This window comes from Mugil cephalus, chromosome 7 (assembly GCF_022458985.1).
Source record: "Mugil cephalus isolate CIBA_MC_2020 chromosome 7, CIBA_Mcephalus_1.1, whole genome shotgun sequence".
Taxonomy (NCBI): domain Eukaryota; kingdom Metazoa; phylum Chordata; class Actinopteri; order Mugiliformes; family Mugilidae; genus Mugil; species Mugil cephalus.
In genome coordinates, this window is record NC_061776.1 from 15,784,993 (window position 1) to 15,802,112 (window position 17,120).

The following is a 17,120-nucleotide window of genomic DNA, read 5'->3' on the forward strand; positions in this document are numbered from 1 at the left end:
GCGCAGCCTGTCGCTATGGATCTACATGCTAACACACTGCCTCCAGTGTTGCCCAGCCCAGCAGGGAGAGCGAGACAATTGGCCCAGCCTTTGACAGGCTGCTTAAGAAGTTATTTTAAGAATTAGCAACTGGGAACTTTTTTTTATTTTTTGTGTATGTGTGAAGCCAGTCTCAGAGGAGAAGGTAAAGTATGAATTGTCCTATGGTGCCAATGAGAGAGGAGCGTTAGGAGGGAGGATGACACCTGTGTCCTTGTTTCTGTCGACTGCAGGTGCCTCGCTAACGCTAATATCCTCCGACAGGCTAGGAGCACGTCCAGCTACGCAGCCTGGTAGCTGCCTCATTGCCTGCCACCTAGGGCACGACTGGAGCAGGAGTGGGGGGGTGGGTGGGGGGCGACCGGCTGGACAACAGCCCAACCCCGGCGAAGTCTGCTAAGTGGCATCCCAGTGTGCACACATTTTAAGGCGATACCGTGCGCATCACCCAGCTGGGGAATCATAGCAAAGTAAAACACCAAGGAAACGTTAGGAAGGACAGAAGAAGAAGACTGTTTACAGGTCTTACGTTGATGCCCTGTGGACTGTACATCTGGCTGGCTGCGAGGCTGTCACTGTATCCTCCGGTCTGGCTGATAACATGGCGAAGGGTATCCACCTGGAACAGCGGGGACACAGACAAAAGGCCCGGTCAGACAAAAGCTCAGGATAACAAAAGGTAGCAATGCACAAGGAAAGGTCAGTCTGATAGCAAAAGGGTAGCATAAACAGGAAAAGGTTAGAAACAGCGAATAGGAATGATGATTTGGCTGCTATTACAAGCTTGATAACAGGCGCTTCAAAGGGGCAAAAATGCAAGAAAATGGTGAAACTACTAATTGGGAACGTATTTGTAATTGTGGTGACATAAGACATTAAAGTCAGACATTAATGTGTAATGTTTTATTGTATATGCAGGTGTGTAGGCTCGCATGGAAATGAAGCCTCGTAATAGTACTACTGACAGTGCTGCCAACAAAACTTATTATTTATTTCATAAAAGTTTTGTTACGAGCTCAGATAAGTTCTTTGTGTTCTTTGTGGCTTTTGGCTGATTACACACAAAGCACACCTGGATTTCACAATAAATCCGGCTGCGCCACTGAAGAGGCCCGAGTCGGAGTCACACTTTGTACTTTCTTTATTGCTTTCGTTTAACGGTGACTCACTGAGAGCGAAACGGAAATTAAGCCTTTTAAAGTAACGCGGGCTTCAATAATTAAGGACAAACCCCGAAGAGCTCTTTATCTCACACAGGGGTCGTCCATTTTCCATATTCATGAGTGACCTAAAGCCTTTGGAGAGCTGATCTGAACGGAAAAGAAGGAGGGATGGCTGGATAAGGAAATGATGCCAAAAGCATTAAAACCGAACGCGAATACCACCGTGGGTAGAGGCTCCTTAATCTATGGTGAGAGTTGTATCACTGCGTCGGTCGTGACCGTCCACTGGGGCAAGGTCAGGGAGCTACAGTGCACCAGTGGCTATGTGAACTCTTGTCAGGAGTGCTGATGAGTGTTGCACCGTTTCCAAAACTGTCTGCAGTCGTCTACTCAACTGCGGCTTGACAATGGCTCCTACTTTAATATAAGGCTTCGGGCGAAGGGTAACCTTTGTTTCACTGCGTAGGTCGAGTTATTGTGGGCATCTGAACTCCCAGACTGGTCAGCGGGTTGAGCAAATATCAGGAGTGAGGCTCAAGAATTTAGCGACAGAGGACACTGAGCTTGGAGAGGCGCCTACCTGGGATTGTATGTTGGCCCCAACCTGCCCCCCTTGGTACGAGTCCCCATTGAGGGACTGAACACTCATGAACAAGTCCCCGGAGTTTGACATGTTAAAAGAGCCAGCAGAACCTGAGAATACACAGAAGAGACAGAGAGCGAGACAGTGGGACAAAGAAGAAGGGGGGGCAGAGAAGAAGAGAGAGACAGAAAAAAGGAGTTAAAATGATCATGCATAAGCAAAAGTGCATTAAGTGGGTTAGTTTGAGCAGGTGGCGAGCATCGTGAAAGAGGCTTTTTTTTTTTTTGCTACGAAGTTGCACATGATCGATACAACAGGCGCACATTAAAATATCACCGAGCCATAATTTCGCAGGAAAAATCCACCGACAAGAACATTCAGACAGATTCTCATCGTAAAACTGTTCAAGTTCCCGTTAAAACAAGACTTATGGATTGTATTACTGTTAAATGTCCGTGCTGCTAGTGTTTCATTAAGGAAGTAATAATTGATCTGCAGGAAGACCCAAAGAATCGCCGTCGTCCTTTAATGGACCCCAGCTCCCCAGATGTAAAGAGACCATCGCGTAACTTGATTTCAACACCCGGTGCTAATCCAATACAGTTGCAAAGTCTCTATATGACAAAAGACTCGGCATGCCCTCTGAGCAGCTTAATGGCATACATGAGGTCAACCGGACAAGAGGCAGGAAAAATTAGCGTCCACAAGACCAAGAGGTCAATAACAAAGAGAGAGAGAGAGAGGGAGAAAATGAGTGAGCGAGACAGACGGCAAAGGCAGAGAAGAAAGAGGAAATAAAATGGAACCAGGAGAGCAAGAAAGCCAAAGTGTATTACTGGTTTAGTTAAGAAGAATTGAGGCATTGGGTTAAATGCGGCAGAGAGACGGAATCCGTGAGTCAGGACTTGGCTACCAGAACATATCAGGCTCCGTCTTCATCTGCGCTGGTGTAGAAGAAAAATGTAATTTTTTTTCTAACCACAGAGCTTCTTTTGACAATCACCCACTCCGCCGGCCTTTAAATCAGAGCCAGAACTCACCTGCTGAATTGGGAGTTGACGGGGAGTTGGCCTGGCTGCCGTGAGCCGACACACTGGTTGCATTGACCGCAGTCCTCGCTGCGTACATGTTGGCCTCTTCCTGGAACTTGCCGATGTTTTTCTTGTATCGGATTCTCTTGTTCCCAAACCAGTTTGATACCTGTCAAGACAACAGGGGGGTTAACTACAGGAAATATAAGCTGATCAAATAGCATTATAGAAAAAGAATGTAAATACGGAGCAGCTTAATAGCAAAGGGGTAGTTTGGAAATTTCCCTATCAGATTATTTCCTTTTTATCCTTCCTATTAGTATCAGTGAAGTAACAAACAGATGCTGTTTCTTGGGCCATAAATCGACAAAATAAAATTCTGCATCTTGCAATAGTATCAGTAAAATCTTGCTCATTGGTTAAGTCCCTGTGAAGCAGCTAGCAAAGCGCTAATTGTTCCCCTGAAAAATGCCTGGTCTGCTCTGATTGGTCAGTGAAAAAGTGTTAAATTTCATGTTAAATGAGTGCACGCCCCTGAGTGCATGATGAGTCATCAAGGTTTTTTTTTGGTTTGCCAAGAAACTCTGAAATATGGACAAAACAACCTTTTTTTTTGTCAATGTAGAACAAGATACTGGTGTATAAGTGATGTATGGTGCAAGAAGAATAACTTCATGGGGACTTTAAGAAAATTTAGCATCCAAGCTTTGTGAGAGTGGGGTGATTTGGATCCCTGAAGCTTATTGTAACCCAATATTATTGCAAAGACTGATGTGCTTGATGAATTAAACCGCTGTTAATCTGAGTATTACAAACAGACACTCCAGGCCTCGACAGAAGCTTGCGGTCCCACTGATGTCAATTCATTTTTGCAGATGAATTAGTTTGTGCTAATTACCTGTGACACTGTGATGCCACATTTCTTGGCCAGCTCTTCTTTGGCCTCCTCGCTGGGATAGGGGTTACTGAGATGGGAGTAAAAGTACTCGTTTAGGATCTCTGTCGCCTGCTTGTTGAAGTTCCTCCTCTTCCGCCTGGACAGAAACGACAGAGAAAGGCACAGGACAGAGCACGGTTCAGTTCATCTCAACGAGGGCGAAAAGACGGTAAAAATTGAACAATGAAAAAGATTTGAGAGCTGGACACGCCTGCCAACGAAAAGCAGAATGAGAAAAAAAAACCCTCCTCTATAAATACAGCAGAAACGAATAGGGTCGGGTTTATAGAAGGACACACACAGACCTGGCGTCGAGAAAGCGCGAGCGCAGGATCATAACGGCCTCGCAGGTGCTCTGTTTCAGCTGCATCTGGATGGAGCTGAACTTGCGGTGGATGATGCCGACCATGCGCTCGATCTCTTTGGGCGAAATGGGTCGTGTTCGAGACTGCTCCCTCAGCAGGTTCATCACATGGGTGGTGAACTCATTGCACGCCTGGATGCACAGACAGACAGGATTCATAAAAAGATTAACTATCGGAGGGCCTCGACAGCTTCAGAGAGAACAAAAGGATGAAATTGGATTCTGGGGAGGCTGCACCTTCGCTGCTGGGCCTTGGCCTCGTACAAGCGGTGTTGACAGTATAACAGCAGTAGCGTTAGAGGTAATAAGAATAGTCTAAATTAAAGCAGCCGACACGCCGTGGTGTTTCATGCCAAACAAACGTGGCAGCGGAGTCATACAGTGGAGGCAGCGAGACTTGCAGTGCTCTGAATATTAAAAAGACTTCTCTTCAATGGAAGAGAAAATGTGACAAGTGAGGAGAAATCTAAAATGACAGCAGGCTTTCAGTCCCGTTCACGTTCAAGAGGTTTAAACTGTCTCCCTCTCTTTTCACTCCGTCTTTCCGTCTACCTCGTTCTCTCTCTGTCTGAATCAGTCACTGGATATGACTGCATTCAGAGTCAAGGTGTCTGTTGCTTGTCAACACCAGGGTTACGTCAGTCAAAGTGATGCACCGAGCTGCCGTTCTGCTTGCACACACACGCTAGACACTACTCACTCATACGCGCGTGAGGTGTACATAGCGCGGTGACACAAAAATGCTCAGGTGTATATTGACTGTGACAGTTAGCGATGACTAGCCTTCCTCGGAGAAGATGACAAACCCAGAACGCTTTGACTTCCGAGGGAATGACAAGACGCTACAGTCTTTGGAGGAGAGCTGGTGTGTGACTGATATAATGGCTGCTTGCCTGCTGAAGATAGCATCTCTGAAAGGTTAGCTTGTCGTGGGTTCTCCTCTGAGCGCTGATTTCAAAAGCATTATATTATTATGGCGAGAAAATGAGTCCGAGAAAAAATTCTCGGAGAAAATATCTTTTCATCACAGGACCTGATTTCTATTTATGGCCAAAGCCCCTGACAAGAGGCTAAGCACTCGTTATTTCGACCTTAGCTGCATGTTTATACACGACTCCAACTCCACAACACAAAGGAACATGCCTGCTCTCTTCCACAGAGAAAAAAGGTCACGCTCATTTTTTTTTTTTTTTTTTTGCATCATTCAAGCCAAACATCTGTGAATGCCAACGATAGAAATTTGCCTCCACCGAGATTCACTGCCCCTTCAAGATAAAGCGCAAACACACTGGTGGATTTAAACCTTTAACAGTGAAGCATAAGAAACCCAAAACAATCTCTGTTATCAAATGAGAATAATCCATTTACGGAAGCGGAGAAGACTTTAATATGAGCTGCTCTCTGTGGACTGTGAACGGAAAACTAAAGAAAAGGAAAAGGGGTTTAAACTAGCGCATGGCGTCATTTCACATAAACAGGCCTGATAAAATTACATTTACGTCTATCTAGTCGAGCTGATTGCTCAATTCCCATTGAAAAAAAAAAAAAAAAAAAAACTAAATGTCTAACTAGGGGATCAAAAGCACTTATGTGTGTACTACTAATACACAACAATAAAAAGCAAATCTTCCCACAAAGAGGAACTGCGCCGGTTCATGATGCACTATATCGGAGAAACTGCTGAATCTGTTTTGGAACAGCAGGTGAGGAGGAATGAGGTTTCGCTCGCCCCCACCTGTTCATACTTCTCCAGCTCCGTGTGGTAAATTTGTCGGATCTGAGACAGCTTGGCCCGGTAGTCAGAGTGTTCCGCTGAGTTGTCGGCGCCGACGCCCCCGGTGGCTGCGGCGGCGGCGGCTGCGGCGGCCGACCCGCCTCCTTTCTCCGGCCCGGCCACGCCCTCCGCCAGCAGCATGTTGTCCAGTCGCATCAGCTGGGGGTCTGGGGGCTCCTCCTCCTGGGCTCCTCGGATACTGAGCACTGCAGAGGACAGAAGAGGACCACGTGAAAACAATGACACAGACCTTTTTATTCTTCTTTTTTTCTTTTACTCTGATGCTCAAAATGACTGAACAGTAAGGTTTAATAATTTCTGCAAAAAGCAGTCTTTAATAATCTCCCTGCTCCAGCCTACCGAGTGAACTCCCTGAAATATGGCCGCCATTATAATAGTTCAAGTCTGTGCCATAAAAACCTGCAGCCTCACAGAGGCTGGCAGCTAAGCAAGACCATAAAACCATCATTTCATCGATTCTGACTATCACTTCATGTAAAAAAAAAAAAAAAAAAAAAAAGATTCAAACAGTCTCCTATCAGAGTTCATCTTTCATTACTCTCCGTATGCTCGGGCTGTGTTTAGTTTCTAGCGGATGGCTTTATTATCTTGTCAGACGCAACCTAAACAGAAAATGAAAAACGTCAGATGCAGTATATTAACCTAATAGCACCTGGTGTACATAAATCTGTTAGGAATTCAAACTGAAACTGTGCTGCGTAATGGTGAGGTTCAAAGTTCATAATTAATTGGCGTCATTAAAACGACTTTATAGACACTCAGCAGCGATAACGCAAAATCATTCTTAATCTGTAGTATTCTGAACTGCTTCTACACATATAACTCAAATGAGAAATGATCATGTGTTCAGGTGTAGTGTTAGAATGCAGATTTATTGTCGTGTAGTTTTTGAACGCAGTCTTCGAGTCTTCAGCTCTCGACCCGACACTCATCTTCCCAAGAGTGAAGTGTAAACAAAAGTCAAGCTAGTGTACACACACACTCATGTGTGCAGTTTTAGAAGTACACTGATCAGCCACAACATCACGAGTTTATTTATTGACCATGCTGTGTCAACCTGCAGCATCCAACGGTCCCCACTAACAACATCCTGTTACCAGACACCACAGGACACCCCCAGAAGACCCATGTCCATTCTCTGATGAGTCACAACCGTTTTGGAGACACAAGGGAGACCTACACACTATTAGGCAGGTGGTCATAATGTTATGGCCGATCTGTGTATGTGAGCCGCTATGAGCCGCGGACTCTTTTTTCAACAGCGCTCCTTCCTTCCACATTGCATTCTTTGGCATTAACAAACAGGTGTTTCACTGTAGCGGGATCGGCCCTACTGCCCTGCCTCTTCCTGCCACCAGAAGGCTCCCTCGGTAAAGAAGCAGAGCGTCCTGCTTTTCCTCCGAGGTGCGGGAAGCAGCCGACCAGGTGCAGCCCTCCATTCCATCCACTGTCTTCAAGGACAAAGGCAGAGCTCACACCGCCACGGCATCTGTCACGCGCGCCCTAATCCATCTATCATGACGCTTCACGAGCACGATCTTATCCCCGCGCACTGTACGTCTCGTCGATGATGACTGTGGACAGTGAGGGTGGATGACGGGCTGTGTGACGGAGCAGTAAAGCCATATTGTGGCTGAGCAGTCTCAGGTCAGAGCGACGGCTCCTTTGTAATGAGGATGTAAGGCTGAGTCGCCCTGTGACCTTTCTGGTGAGCGGGGGGTCCAGATGGATTCCAGAGGCCGCGTGGGGAGCTTGTCTACCCTAGTCCTCCTCTCTTCACCCGCCCACCCCCACCACCACCACCACCACCTCCCACCCGCTTTTTTTTTTTTCCTTCCCTCCCTTTTTCTCCTCCAGCAATAACATCATCCATCCCCATCAGCTCCAACACGTGAGCAAGCTCAGCTCAAGAGGCAAATGTCAATGGCTATCAGACGGCTGGAAAAGGTCAGAAGTTCAGACGGGGAGCAGCCTTCATGTACGCATGTGTGCGCCGGTGGACGAATCGGTGGATATTTTTCATGTGAATCACACCAGCGGGAAATTATAACACTCGCCAATTTGATTCTGACAAAATAGTGGCACATCCCAACCAGAGGGGGAATCTAATGAGCCTAAGAGTGATTTATTCATTCCCTCCGAGTCCCCGAGTGCACAACTAAAAGCATGAAATGGATTAAATAAATACAATTAATAAGGAAAATCAAACAATTCACTGTGCTGTGGCATAATTACCCTAACCACAGCCATCAGCTTTATTTATTTCTGTTCAGTAATAGCAATGAAATCGATTAGACCTCAATGCCAGTCAGAGTGCTCGTCGTGAACTCTGCAACCGTGGACTATACATTAACGTAATCACCTGACAGAGGGAAGTGCCCTCTATTACAATAAATCACGCTCTCCCAACACTCGGATAATGACACCCAAAACCTTTAAACACACTTTGTAGTGCAGCGACAAAGGCACGGAGTCCTACACCACGGTGCGATTCTCTTATTCCATGGACAGTCATAGATTAGCATCTATAAAAGGAAGATGGCCATCATCTCATCTTGATCATTACCGACAGACTTAATTGAACAATGAGAGGACACAATTCCCCTCTCTGTCGCTTCCTTCCTCCCTCCGTCCCTCCCTCCTTCCTTCCTCCTCCTCCTCCTCCTCCTCCTCTCTTCTTCTCTCCTTCTCTTTGTGCTCTTGTATAATTCCTTCCCTGAGATGTGGGGCAGTAAACCCAGAAAGGCAAGGCATAAAAAATGAATACCGTAAACAATTCTCAAGCCGCTTCCTGAATAATGAATGGAATTCTAAGAATAAGCCTTTGTTTTGGTTATTGACAAAATTAATTTCTGCTGTTTTACTTCCTTAAGAGCTGGCCCGTGCCCACCGCCGCACCGCCTGCTGTTTGCAGACAACAGGAGTGTAAATAAACATGACGATTAAGCCACCCACTCATACGGGGAGAATCAAACGCGCAACACAAACATACACGAACGTGAGCTCTCGGATAGACACACACACACACACACACACACACAAGCGCGTGCACGCAAAAAAAAATAAATAAAAAAATTAAACTACACCGCTATGCACGCTGGCAGACTACCCTGAGCACCGAGGCTGGTGCCCTGCGAGCACTTTTAAATGAAAACATGTTTAATTAATGATGTTGAAGTATTCTGTCACAATTAGGAAGATTTACAGTCAAACAAGGCAGCAATGATGTCCCTGACAGCCATGATGAAAGTTTACCCTTCTTGCCTCTGACTGGCAGCTAGCAGCCAACCCTGGACTGGATCCATTTCCCATCAATACAGTAATGCAATACACTCCACAGCCTTGTAGTGTGTGTGTTTCCTTTCTTGCCTAGCTCTTCACATCACATGACCCCAGAGAGGAGCAGGCACTGGCTGTGCTCTCTATTGATTGTGTGGGCACACGTCATCTAGGGTTTCAGCAGTTAATAAATCAGGCCTGCTCCTGACACAAATGTGTGTGTGTGTGTGTGTGTGTGTGTATACATCCTTGCGTGTGTGTGTGTGTGTAATAGTGTGTGTGGGCCTGTCACAGACCAGTCAGCAGGAGTGAAAGCGACAGCCACATGATAATGTAACATCACCACCATTCATCCCTGCCACACAGCATTCTGAGACAAAACAACAACAACCTAGGAACCTGAAAAAAAGCAGCGTGATTTACAGCAGACATGACAAGTATCACTAATACAACCCCCCCTACACACACCCGCGCGCACGCACACACACACGGCACCTTTCTCCACGCTGCTTGAAGGAGTTCAGCATCCTGCCCTCATCTGCATTTGATACAAGCCCAATAATGCAGTCGCGTCAGATGCAGGACTCCGACGCACTTCATGCTGACCCACAGAGTAGAGGCGAACTACTGAGAAATGCTATTATCATTACTGGGAACATCAAATGAATATTGTGTTACATTATATCCAATTTACTGTATATGTGGTCATTTTGCACTGAACTGAATGTGGGCTTGAATAAAGGAAAATCGTTATAAAATTACTGATCTTAGCTCCCAACACCAATAAACAGTTATAACGTTCAAAGTCTCAAAACCGTCTATGCGGTATTTGTACTTCTGGGGCAAAAGATATTCTCTACATGATACAATGGAAAGCGCCGCACTCCTATAACATGCCCGCGTCACAATGGACAGTCAACTAGATAATTTTTTTTATTCCTTCTAGTCAAAAATATGGCACAAGTGTCACCCATAATGCAACAGCTACCAATCAAGACTCCCAAAAAAATATAACAATGAAAATAATAATGACATTTAACCCTTTGACTTCCCCACTAAGAACGATTAATTGCGATTAAATATCATTTGTTTTTAATCTATATTAATAGAGGCACTGCAAACTGAGTACTTTGACATATCATCATTAAAATGTTCACACGGTCGTACAGATTGATACAATATAAATATCGAAGCTGTATGATGTATATTTTTTGAGCTACGGTCACCTGTTCAAAAGGGCCTTAGCTCAAAAAGCGTAAAAGCCACAGCTTAGTTATTTGTATATAAACTGTGTTCACACATGGGCAAATTTGTGTATCTTACAAAATTAAATGACTAGCAATGGTTAGAAAATGGGTACAAAATGAGAAATTAAACATTTTATTGTCTGCTGCTACTACTACTACTACAGTAGTGGCTACAGTCAAAGGGTTAATAGACTTAAGTGGTGGCATCGCTCAACCTATCAACAGACTTTGCTGTGTAATATGTGAGGAGCTCAACTTAAACCTGGTCCAGACACATAAGAGCTTTGCCAAAATGAAATCAGAAATGGGTGTAGTTAAGAACAGACACACACACACACACACACACACACACAGTGTGAATGAAAAATGAAAGCCACAATTATCAAAACACTTCCACAGAAGAGAAAGAATCAATTCATCTCAGCATTTAAGCTTGACATTTTCAACACACACACACACATATTTCTGTAGGTACCAATAAAGCAATCAGCGCTAAGAGGCAGGGTTGTGTATTTTGCGCTGGCCCACAGAGTAGAGGTGGACGTCTAAGATGCTCTGATCATTACCAAAAACGCTAAATTAATATTGTGTTGAGAAGAGAGGGGCTCGCGGCGACGTCTAAAACTTTTGTCAGACTCTAAATATTGTGTTGTTTAAAATGTTCTCTCAGCTCCGAGCTACTAGATTTGCGACTATCCGTGAACTCATGGGAAACTTTCTCAGGCCCAAAATGTTCCCTCCATCACCAGATAATGGGAAGCTGTACAGCGGCAGTACACAAGGGCATAGTCATAAAGTACCTCTAAAACAGCTTTATGTTTTATCAGCCATCTCGAGTATCATGTGCAGAAAGGGGGCAGAGCTGAAGTGTTGTATGTGACGCTGCGGTGGTGGTGGTGGTGGTGGTGGTGGTGGCAGGGGGGATGGGGGGGATATACCAAGGACAAGGAAAAACACCAAAGAAATACTGGAGGGACAGGCAGAGACGAGGACATGTGGATGGCACAGGCAAGGAGGGAAGAGAGTGATGGAGGGAGAATGAAAGGCGAAAAATAGAAATGGAATAGGAAAGCGAGGTGTCAATTAAAAAAATGAACCCCAGTGCATTTGGGAGGTGACAGCTGGTGGGAGACGAGCTGACAGGCGTCACATTAGGCGGATTTGGTGGCCGCTCCCCTCATCCCCTCCTTTTTTTTTTTTTTTTGCTCCTCTCCCTGTGTCTCTTTCCTTCTCTGGCTTTTTTCCTTTCTCCACTGGCGATCAGTAGTTTCTCATGCGGCAGTAGTGGCAGTGGCGGCGGCGGCAGAGAGCGCGGCAAGAACTCAGCTTGGTGTTTTTCAGAACAAGTTCCCCCCGCAGCTACTCCTAATAACGGTAATTATCGTCATCATCTGAGGCTTAAGCAGGCCAGTTTGAGGCCTGAGGGGCTGGCCTGATAATGAGGCAGCCTGCGCCAGAGGAGAAGACCATTCAGAGCACCGCCCTGCCACCAACGCACAGCACTCCCATTTAAAAGCCTTCATTAAAATAATTCATTATTCAAAATAGGCAATACATTAGCCCCTGGCTGTCAGTCTTTCTTAAGGTGTCTTAAAATATATATCTCCTTGATTGAATCGAACTCATGCTCAGTTCTAACAGCTCCAGGCTGCACTGGAAACCCACGGCGGCTGAGTAGCTGAGGAGAAGTCACGAGCTTTCTGCACAGTCGGCCCGATGGAAGAGAGACAAAGACACGTCTATGGAGGGAGGACGGTCCACAGGAAGCCGAGCGCACAAATGACTGGTCACGCTTTATTTTTGGGTAAACCTTGGACTGGGCTCGGTATTGTTTCACATTCATAAGTATTTTTAGCATTAACTGGAGCGGTGACGGATGATGAAAGCAGGAAGGAGACAATACAATCAGACATTCAAACCCTCCTCGGCAGATGCACAGGTCCCCTCAGCCCTCATTTTCATTGTTGATACGGAAACTGTTTTTTCTGTAACTGTTCACGCAATCTTTGCGTTGGACCTTTCAGAACATCTCTAACAACTTTCTCTTCTAAAATGATTGATGAACACGTCTTCGAGCACAAACTAGGCCTTAGATGTGACATACACTATGTGTTTTTTTCAAATATCTTGGTATCCGTGTCTGCATATGTGTCTAACGATCAGTCCTGATACCAAAGTTGTACGTCTTCAATGCCTTTATCGGGAAACACAACCACGTTTTGTAGTTTTGTTTGTCCTTTACTCAAGTCACCAACAGTAACTGGTGGAAGATTAAGGAAACAGGTGCAAGAATTTGAGCAAACCATTTCCACTAGTGTTTTCCTGTTCTGACACATTTCTGCTGGCGCCGGACACATACTGCAGCTCCAATACCGAAGTTAGCATCGACCGTATTGAGTCTGCGAGATCACATTCATCATCCACTTTCTGGCAAATATACGGCGGCGTATAATCAAATGACAGCAAGCGCGGCGATGACGTCCCGGACAACAGTTGGTGAGGAGGTGATGTGTGAAGCGTTCGGAGCCGGCGAGGGGGCTGTCCGCGGTAGTTAGCATCCTGTCCTAACTGCTGCCCTACAAGCCCTCCCCCGTGCACCAGGACAAGACACGGAACGAGAGGTCCAGTAAAACAAACCTCCTCAAGTCCCCGCGGTGTGTGTTCCTGTGCATGGCACATTTCATAAGGCCCCGCTCTTTGACTGGTGATGAGTTTATGCAAAAGTAATTAACAGTAATTAATCCTTAATTACAGCAATTAGCAGAGTCGCAGTAAATTAAGCCACATCTGGAGGCACGGAGCAGGGCTGGATGGGTAGGGGTGGGAGGCGCGGAGCACGTGACGGAGATTGTTTCGGCGTACCTGGGCTGGCCAGGTTGCCATCCCCGCTCCAGGCAGTCCGCCGGGACCCGCGATACAGCGTGCGATTGCGATCTCAGGGGTAGGTGGCAGGGCAGGCTCTGATGAACACGCGAGGCTGGGAAAGGGGGGGGGGGGGGGTTCATTGCAGAACAAGATTGTTTCATCTCAGGGAGAAAGGCTCCCTTAAGCTACCACGCAAGGACACCCACCATATGGCCGCTCATACGCAGTAGCACTGGAGGTTCTGCTTCGCTGTGCTCGGCTTCACACGACAACATGTGAACATGCATTTTACACCACCGTCGCCAGGAGTGGAGAACCTGGCTTGCAGTTTGTCTTTGTGGAAAAGAACAAAACGACGCCCACTGTTTTACCCAGAGAAGAGAAGAGATGCTGCCGGTACATTATTATTCATTCAGAGTCCACCCACGGTCACATGGTCCACATGGCGTGTACTATCCTCTACTATTAAAAAAGATTCTGAGTGGTTACTTAGATTATCCCATCTCCACTGGGAGCAATATCTTTCATGATGACAATGCTCCTCTCCATAAAGCACAAGTGGTCACTGAGTGCCTTGAATGGCACAATAATGATGTTAGCCATATGCCCTCTGTAAATAGATATGATCCCATTGTCTGTCCATATATAGATGAAATCAAAACTGAGCATCCACGTACATGCTGTATATTATCTGTGCATCAAGGAAGCACGTGACATCAGCGACTAAATTCCCCCAAGGAGGAGGATCCAGATGGACGGCAGCGCTTTGTGCAACAAATGTTAACGCCGGGTTCTTCAATGCTTTCCTTTGAGAGAGAGAGAGAGAGAGAGAAACTGAAATGTTTTGAGGGTTAAATCGTTGGCAGCCTCTTCAGCTCCCCTCTTCTCTGTCACACAGCAGAAGCCCTGAAGCCTTCCACAAGTTCAGATCACACCCACGCTAAACTACAAAAGACACTTTTGTTGTCCCATGACAAACCATGGCGAAGCTAAAAATATCAGAATGCCGTCGACGTGGTGGGTCTCGCAGAAATGACACTCCAGGATTGAAGCTGGAGCTGCACGAGCAACCGAGTGCCGAAGCAGCGAGGGGACATTTTGATGCGTTTTACTCAAAGTAAAGCCACTTCATGCTTTTACACCAGCGCTACATTACTAATGCAATACATTTTGTGACAGTTTTTTACATAACATGAATTTAGACAGGTTTTTATATATTATTAAATGACCCAACTCTGTGCCAAGCAGTTCAAACGACCTCCACGTTTGCCACAAGTAATGTGTCAATAAAACAATTCAATAACCTTTGAGTAACAATCATCTCAAAGTTAATATACTGATTAATTAATACGTTTGTCTCAGATGCCTTAAGTGCATTTGGCGTCTGGGCTAAATGAGGCAACAGTTTGAAAGCAGAACTTTTATTTTACGGGCACAGAATCTGAGTACTTCCTTCATCACTGCGATTCATCACTTAATTGATTAGTCCCAGTCTGCAACTAACAATTATGCCCATCAATCAACGTGTTAATTAACTTTTATCGAGGCTGAAACTATTGTTTTGTCAATACAATGTCAGGAAATAGCGAAAATTGTTCAGGATGATGTATTTAAACATATATATATTTTTTATTTTTTTAACTTACTGAAAGTCCAGAACACAAAAATATTCAGTTTACTATCATATACGAGAAATAAAGTCTTTAATTTGAAAGGCTGAAACAGTGAATGTTTGATATTTTCTCTTTTATTATTTTAGTAGAAGCAGATTATTTTAATATACTAGACTGACAGCGTGTACAGTACGTTGATCTCAGAGTCTCAGGATCTGTTTTAAAGTGGAGAGGTGTTACAGTCAAAACTACCCATTTACTCCGGCACAGCATTTCAGTGCCGACGACGAAACGCTCCCAGATAACACCCAAATGCTTGATAGGCTACAAGACGCCATTAATTTTGTAACACTTGAGGGATTTGCTCCAGCAGGAAATACTGTCTCTCCGTACATTTATCAGGGAGCTTCCCATCAAGGGAAAATAAGTCAAACTGGCTTTGTTCTGCTGCGTGTGCAGTTTGTTTGGACGCTGTCACAACTACAGAAATCCCTGTGAGGTTTGCCCGTTTTGCCAGGCCTGGTGTTCAAAAGAGACTAGCGACGCTTAGCCAGCCTTTAGCTGGGAGGAAAGGAAAACCATGTAAGCCATCACTGTCCATTAGAGCGGCCAGCTCCATTTCACAAACTCAGATCTCTGTTTATACACTGACATGTCTGTGATTGTTAGGCTTAAAAGACTTTTTTTTTTTTTTTTCATGTGGGATAACTGACTTAACAACACAATCACTGTCCCCAAAGCAGAAACCATGTAAATAGTAACAACTGACTAAACCTGACTAATGTCTGCGGTGAAAATCACTCTCATTTAGAGACAAATCAAATCATCTCAGTTCATGGCTGTGAGTGTGTGTGTTGGCGGTGGGTTAACTTGGGACAACGGTTTAGAGCTGTAACAATGAATATGACAATGCAATGCCTGTAGGCAGCGAGCGTGAGACATAGAGAAACACAGAGGCAGAGAGGGAGAGAGTGTGTGTTTACAGCGGAGGTAGTGGTCCACGCAGTCTAAGTGGCCTGGCTGGCAGGCCTACCACACCACTAGCGGATAAAGCCTAGTCATTAATCACAGGCCTGTGGGATCGTCCCACTGTAGCAGAATAGTGGGTCAGAGGGAGCTCCTGCTGTCAATCAGCGCTAAAATGTGTGTGTGAGTCTGAGCGGGAGCGAGCGGGGGAATGTGTTTTTAATGTGAATGTGTCATTTCGCCCCGCAGCTACAAATAGCATATAGTACTGAGGAATTAATGCATTAATGCAAACACCAGTGTGCAAGTGCTAGACATCATTTACATGAAAAGCATATCAAGTCATCCGCTGGGAATGAAAGAAGCATTTTCTGCCCTAAAAGCCGAGGCTTGATTTAAAAAAATAAAGACAACTCCTCTCTGTTTAAAATGGAGCGAGCCAATATACTATGCAGACGGCCCGGAGGTACCGGGGAGCACGCGGCGCGGAAACACGAATATCCTCCTCAAATAAAAGACGCGTGTGTGCGGCGAGGGACGACTCAACGCATGTTCAAACCGGTGTTCGACCCAGTTTCTTAATTCAGAACGATCGCACTTTACAAACCCGTCTGAGACGATAGAAAACCAGCGTGGGTTTAATCCGAGACACAGACAACAGTCCAAATGTTAAGGGGTAATTCAGGTGACGCTCAGCGGGAGCAACCACTGCAGCTAAGTGACATATACACAGGTGAGCCACAACATTATGACCACCGTTGTGACTCATCAGAGAATGGACTGAAGGTGTCCTGTGGGGTCTGGTGACAGGACATTGTTATTGGGGGCCTTGAAATCTAGTGAATTTGGAGGCCTTGTGGTGCTTTTCATGTTATTTTTTTAGTTGCCGTTTTTCTGTGTCAGGCTGCATTTCTAAACTACACGAGACTTGCAGACAAGCAGCATGTTTTCACTCACATGATGCCTTTACTCTCTCTTCTGCTATCCGAGTAAAGACCCTGCACACACTCAGAAAACATGCTGCACTTGCACTTATGCTGTGGTCGGCTGTGTCAATACACCACAGTCCATAATGCAAAAGAGAATATGTACCTGTCATAATGGATTAAATGTAAGTCAATGAAAGCGAAACCTCAAATAATATCATTACTAAATTTAATTTACTCTTTATGTGAAATACCAAATGCTTCTTTCGGGGTCTGAACCCGTGCGACTGGACAAAAGAAGCTCAGCGACAC

General features: G+C 45.4%; 1 protein-coding gene across 4 annotated transcripts in view; it reads right to left on the reverse strand.

Moving 5' to 3' along the window:
• Positions 1–17,120, reverse strand: part of pbx1a (pre-B-cell leukemia homeobox 1a) — a 47,127-nt gene that overhangs the window by 5,569 nt on the left and 24,438 nt on the right. Inside the window, exons 3-8 of one of the 4 annotated variants that reach the window (XM_047589547.1) lie at positions 5,853–6,097; positions 4,059–4,249; positions 3,715–3,850; positions 2,826–2,985; positions 1,783–1,895; positions 560–658 (exon numbers count right to left, since the gene is read on the reverse strand). In XM_047589547.1, the coding sequence (XP_047445503.1) occupies positions 560–658; positions 1,783–1,895; positions 2,826–2,985; positions 3,715–3,850; positions 4,059–4,249; positions 5,853–6,097 (944 nt within the window). The remainder of the gene's footprint in view (positions 1–559; positions 659–1,782; positions 1,896–2,825; positions 2,986–3,714; positions 3,851–4,058; positions 4,250–5,852; positions 6,098–17,120) is intronic. The other 3 variants (XM_047589548.1, XR_007113100.1, XM_047589549.1) reach the window with 3 other exon arrangements.